A 6,647-nucleotide genomic window follows, 5' to 3' on the forward strand; every position below is an offset into this window, starting at 1 on the left:
ACGCCCCAATGGCACGTTGATGCGATTTATATACCCGCCTCTTCGTGGGACGAACTCTATACAAACGCGCGGCGTGGGGCGTACATTATATAACCGTCCGTCGAGAAACGAAGATTATATCAACGCTCGATTATATTTAGGTTTAGTCCTGGTCTCGGATCAAATATACTCTGGGATATAATCGATGGTCTGGATTTAATCGATACTCCGTTCCACTGTGTTTGGTTCTTTTACCATAAATTTGGTTATACTCGCCCACTGTGGATGCTCTAAGACGATCAAACCGTTGGTTACACATCCATGAGAGTTTCCACATCCAGGCTTCCCAATAAATATACAACAAACTTATGGAGATGTTGTGCCAACTCGAAATCTGAGTACCCTTACCTCTTCTTACTTATCTATCAGTTGATTAGCACTCTTGATAAAATGTCGGCGTTAAATGGCGGAGCGTTGATACGCGTTTAGCTGCAGTTTGCATCATCATTTTCCGATCAGAAAAAGCCATGAAAGAAGCACGACAAATCCAACCTTTTCGTCTGGAAAGCACTTCATCATCGTTAAGGTACGGATCTGGTTGATAAATAATTTTTTTGCAGATTCAGTAATTATGATTTTGTTTTTGCATTTTACTGCACTTTATTTCAAAATGGAGTATTTTTTTTTTTGCTTTCTTTTTTTAAATTTTGATCATAATCAAAATGGACTTATGTTAAACGAATCTAATTACAGATCTAATGCGAAGAAAAATTTGGGCGTTCTGAATCTTGTTGTGGACCTTGTGGTCTTCTTTGCTATTATTTGTCGACTGCTTCCAAGCACCACCACTGACGGAGGACATGAGCATATTCAGAGGGGCTATAGTTTTTCAATTGCGCAGCAAAAAGCTGTGGAGGAGGAAGAGGAGGACAATGATGAGGACGGCGAGGAGGTGGAGGTGGCGCTAGAAAAGTCAACGGAAGAGACGGAGGAGGAGGAGATGGTGGTGGAAAAGAAAAACGAACTGCTTCTCATAAGCGCCCAGCAATATGCAGTGGAGGAGGAGGAGAAAGCGGACGAGGAAGGCGAGGAGGTGCTGGAAAAGTCAAAGGAAGAGGAGGAGGTGGTGGAAAAGAAAAAAGAAGATCTGGAGGAGGTGGAGGTGGAGGAGAACGAAAATAATGGACCTCACAGATCTGGGACAAAAAGAGAGCACCATCATCATCAATATCACCGTCTTTGCCGTCGTCATTCTCAGTTAACCATGAACCAAAAACAGCCAACTGTTGGAAATGAAAGAAAGAACAGTGGTTCATCCCTTACTTCAAGACAAGAATCATTTCTGGCACCGGAAGAGCGAATATTTGCCTATAACCAAGTCAACAGATATCAATATGCACCCCTTCATCGACCCGATGCATCAGCTCCACCTATACCCGAATTTTACGACACCCAATATACCAGCAATCCAAGAACTATACGGCGAGTTGATGCATTTACATCACCAGCATCACTCCCGCAGCCAACAGTAAAGTCTAAAAGAGATCCACTACCACAGCCACCACCGAGAAGAAGAAAAGAGAGGGAGGAGAGAAGAGTAAGTACTCAATCAAAAAAAGCTAAGAAAGGGGAATCCGGAAGATTTCCGTTCCAGTCTGGTGTACCACCCGCCACACGACAAATACAGCCACCACTACCAGAAATAGCTCCATCGGTACAACCGTCTCAGTCTTCTGTTGCTCAATCATCATCCCCAGTTCCTCCGCCACCGGCACATCCGCAATCATTTCTAACAGAATTATTCAAACCAAACAATAACAAGAAAAAAGTCAACTCCAAGGCTGCCCAGCCACATCCATTAGCAGATCCACCTACTTCATCAGTTCTTCAGAAGTTTGTCAAGAAGAGTAGTCAGATTAAGAAATTCCTTTCTGGTGCGGGTTTACCACCACCTCTGCCGCCACAACCACCGGCGCCACCGCCATTACCGGAACCACCGCCACCCAAAAAAACATCAGAGAAGCCACCTGTACCACCAGTTGGGTCATCCAATTTGCATAAAAATACGAGACCATCTTCCCCGATGCCTCAAAATCTCACATTTCCGGCCCCAAAAGCTACTAAACCATGTGGTATGAAAAGGGCGACAAATCACGGAACGCCAGTACCAACAATAACAAATAATTCAAATACTTTGCTGCGCAAGAGAAAGCAGACCACAGATAGTCACTTTAAGAAAGAAATTTATGTAGAAATCGGCGATAATCTCCATTGAATGGGATAGCACAGCCTCCACCACCACTGCCATTCCCAAACCGTGGGATGAAATTTGTTGCTCACGGGGATCTTGTAAAGATCCAAAGCAGTTCATCTGACTCTGTAGATGATCCACCATCAACACCTTGTTACTGTTCAAGTTCTGATATTAATAACATAGCTAAGAATATAATTCCCATAGTTGGAGCTGGAAATCACATCCGCAGTGATTCCTCATCATCGTCAACAATAAACACAAATTATGTGAACTACGAACCTAGTTCTTCCGACCCACCACTTACTCCCACCGAATTTTACACCATCATGCATCCAGTTTTACCCCATCACGCATTGCCGTATGATTGGTTCTCTCACAAAGTATTTTTTAAGTTCTTGATAAGGTTACTAGTGTGATCTTCTATTTTGTTTCTTAGGACTAAGGTTGTCAACGTCGACACAGATCATATATGTATGTACCTCGTATTTGTTCTCCTTGTCCCTTGCTGTAAGAAATGGACATTATGTACCATCTTTCGTATAATCCAAACAAATTACATTTTGGAAAAAAATTCATCAGTGAGTCAAATAAAAATGGGAAAAGAAAAAGGAAAAAAAAAAGAAAAATAAAGATTTATAAATCATTTTGATATCTGTGTTCATCACCCATGAAAGAATACTTAGAAATTCCCAACCACGGCACAAACTTATACCAAGTCAATCGGTTACTCGGCCAGACATGATGCCCGAAAATGACGCTAATGTATTTTATTTCATAGTTTACCAACCATTCCTATTATAATTTTTTTTCCTTTCATCCCGCAGGTTAACGTATTTTTTAATTTACGTGTTTGATCCGTAGCGTCCAGCGGATGTATCAGGATATAGGTATCGATTCGCCATCCACCTGATTCAGACGGCACTTGAAACTCTCAATAATGGGTCAAAACATTAAAAGAAAAAACCACCTTAAATAACTAATGTCTTAGTTAGAGTTATGTAAGACGTTATAGCCATTTTAGGTTGAGTCTAAAGCTTTTGCTGGACATCTTTGTATTGATTTTGTTAAAACCTGGAAACTATCATGAGTTCATTTTCAATGTGCGGGATATCAAAACTCAAAACTTATCTTGGGATCTTAGCTAACAACCACGAGTGAAGAGGAAGGTGCACAACGAGATAAGATCTCATCCAAGAACTCATCTACGTACGGCCAACTACCACAGTCAATCCGTCTCGAATTGCTTTTAAAATTTATTACATTTACATTATATTTTTGCCTGGTATAACATTCATCTTAATCTTCATTGCAATTCCATCTTGGGTTTTCATTCGTTAGTCATATTCTCCAACCTTTATTTCGATGTCAATGAAAGTTGGGGTAGTCTTAGTCTCGTTATATTTTCCTTTGTTGTTATTTTTGGGCTGCTTTTCAGGAGAATCGCTAGTGATGAGAACGGTCATTGGAGGACTATTGGCGTGAGATGGGTTAGAGTTTCTAAATCTATCAAATGTGGTCTCGTTATCTAATTAAGATGGTGCTGTCTCGAATATTCTGCTTTGTGATTTATGCGTCCATATGTGGCCTGAAGAAGAAAGTAAAATAGACTAAATAGTTTTCAAGCGCATTTGTGGGTATGGCTCTGTAGTATTTATATATAGTTGGAACTTGGAAATGACGACATTAGTAATCGACTACCTATTTTCGAACTTGGATTTCTTAATTTGTTATCATCTGGAACCAAATTTAACGTTTGTAAAGTCCTTTTTTTTTTTTTTGTTGATCACCTCGGCCGGTGGTTCCCCTCTATAATAAGAGACCCCAAACACGACACATGGCGTGACCACAATTGTTTTGCTTTATGGTGAAGCCATGTCAGCATTACTTTACATGTCATCATTGCCAAATCATCTAACATACGTCTTAATCCCAAAGGTTGCCTTTTCAAAAAATCCTAAGAGACACAAATTAGTTTGTACTTGGAAGAAATTAACTGAACGTGCCAAGTTCTACGAAGCCTAGACGACGCAACGGTCCCTTATTGCCTTCTTGGTTATTTTCTGAATAATACAATTATAGCAGATAATTCATGGATTTAGCTTCCTCTTTTCCAAAGATAATCATCATCGACATCCATTGATGTTGAGTTATATTCTTCACTGTAATATATGTATTTTTCTAAGTAACGAACAATAGCCATTGTTAGGAACTCATCTGGAAGGAGACAATTAAAATTTCCATTCCGTGTCTAGAAGTTACTCAGTAATCAATCAAAATAGCGTGCTCCCAAAATTGTTTCACATGGCATGATTAGTCAGGATTGAAGGTTCCAAATTGGTAAAGTCATTGGGTGATGATATCAGTGACCTGAGTTCGAAACTCGGCAGCACCAAATTTTTTACCCATAAAAAAAAAAAAATTCCAAATTGGTACAACAAGTAACACCAAGAGTAATTGGATACAGAGACAAATATATGCTTCGAAAAGAAAAAGAGACACATATAGTAGTGATTAGTCCCAATACTTGAAGAACATGTTAGGATTCGCTGACATGCAACCACTTGAATGGCTACAAAGATAGGATTAGAATTTTGAAAAAGTTGCTTTGACGCCAACCAGGAATTGCATAGATATGTTATCCCGACTTACCATTTGTCGCTGCATATTGAATGAAATTAATTGTAAATCCTGTGGCAGTGACAGTGAATCTGTGAGAGATATTTTCGAAGAGAAGATGGACTTTGTATCAGAAGTAACCGTAGAAGGAAATACCCGGGAGATGATCAGAGTTTTAACATTTAAACCAATTTGAGATGAATTTTCTGGTTAGTTTCATTAATATATTTCTTTTGTTTCTCTCGCATCGTAAAATCTAGAAAACTGCTGCCGCAAATTCTCCTACGTGGCAACCTTTGATGTCGGCGGAAGACCAGTTGGTAGTGAGCACAAAGACTGTAGAGCGATGTAGATGGAAAAATTGCAGAGAGTACCTGAGTTAGAACTTGATATTAGGTAGAAGATCTTCCACAATTTACATGTGGAGATTGAGATATTATTTATAATTGAAGTTCAACAGAACTATTACAGATTTAGAATTATTATTCCAGCAAATGAAGAACGAGTTTAATTCTAACTTAAAGACCGAGCTTCAAGCCTAATGACTAGAGCTTCAGTTTCATTCTTCTTCTGAGTGATGCTGCTGAGACTTTGTAGGAGAACTGACAATTGTGTTAACACTTCCCCTCAAGTTGTACTGTAGTTGACGAATGTGCAACTTGGACCGAAGAATATGAAACATTGGTGACGCAAGTCCCTTGGTAAAAATATCATCAAGTTGATCTCTTGAATTGAAGAACTTGACCTGTAATCGTTTACTTGCAACTCGTTCCCTTACAAAGTGGTAATCAATATCTACATGCTTGGTGCGAGCATGAAACACTAGATTTGCCGTGAGATACGTGGCGCCGAAGTTATCCCACCATAACACAGGTGCTAATATTGTGATTCCTAGTTCAAGTAGTAAGGATTGAGACTGTTTCAGTGCTGGATTTTGAGACTGTTTTCTGTTTTTCTTGGACTCCACGATATTAAGTTGCCACCAAAATATACACAATAACCACTTGTTGACTTGCGATCAACTAAACATCCTGCCCAGTCTGCATCAGAATAGGCATGAAGAGAGAAGTCTTGAGAAGATTTGAGATGCATGCCATAGTCCACCGTTCTCTTGAGATATCGAATAATGCGTTTTACCAGTTCTCAATGTTCTATATATATGGATCATGCATGTATTGGCATACCTTATTAACTGCTACAGATATGTCTGGTCTGGTAATATGCAGGTACTGCAGAGCTCCAACCACACTGCGATACAAACTGGGATCTGCAATTTTCTCAGAACCTTGTTGTCGAAGATTCATGTTTGGAGCCAATGGAGTGCAAACTGGTTTTACTCCATCAAGTTTTGTCCTTTTCAGAAGATCTTTTACATATTTCCTTTGTGTGATAACAACTTCATCTTTCTGCCTGATAACCTCAACGCCAAAGAAGAAGTTTAATTCTCCCATATCCTTAATAGCAAACTCTGCACCAAGGTCTTTGATGAGATGAGTTATATGAACTGAATTAGATCTTGTAATAATATGTCATCAACATAAACTAGCACATATGTGATAGACTTTTGAGTTTTTAAGACAAATAATGATGTGTCTTCTACTGATACCTTGAAGCCAAGTTGAAGTAAATAGTTACTTAATCTTGAAAACCAGGCATGCGACGCATGTTTGAGTCCATACAAGGACTTGTGCAACTTACACACATGGTTAGGGTAATTAGGATCCACATAACCAGCCGACTGCTTCATGTAGACATCCCCCTCAAGTTTTCCATGTAGGAATGCATTCTCCAAGTCTAG

At 39.4% G+C, this 6,647-nt stretch overlaps 1 protein-coding gene across 1 annotated transcript; it reads left to right on the top strand.

Moving 5' to 3' along the window:
• Positions 1-388: 388 nt before the first annotated feature.
• On the top strand, positions 389-2,710 carry LOC113341479 (formin-like protein 5). Its single transcript, XM_026586352.1, has 2 exons — positions 389-565; positions 733-2,710. The coding sequence occupies exons 1-2, from the start codon at positions 507-509 to the stop codon at positions 2,252-2,254; spliced, it is 1,581 nt and encodes a 526-aa protein (XP_026442137.1). The 5' UTR covers positions 389-506; the 3' UTR covers positions 2,255-2,710.
• The last annotated feature ends 3,937 nt before the right edge of the window (positions 2,711-6,647 follow it).

This window comes from Papaver somniferum, unplaced genomic scaffold (genome assembly GCF_003573695.1).
Source record: "Papaver somniferum cultivar HN1 unplaced genomic scaffold, ASM357369v1 unplaced-scaffold_29, whole genome shotgun sequence".
Lineage (NCBI taxonomy): Eukaryota > Viridiplantae > Streptophyta > Magnoliopsida > Ranunculales > Papaveraceae > Papaver > Papaver somniferum.

Coding starts and splice junctions, on each gene's coding strand:
- LOC113341479 (XM_026586352.1), top strand. CDS start 507: ATGAAAGAAGCACGACAAATCCAACCTTTTCGTCTGGAAAGCACTTCA. Junction 566..732: donor AGCACTTCATCATCGTTAAG/GTACGGATCTGG, acceptor ATCTAATTACAG/ATCTAATGCGAAGAAAAATT.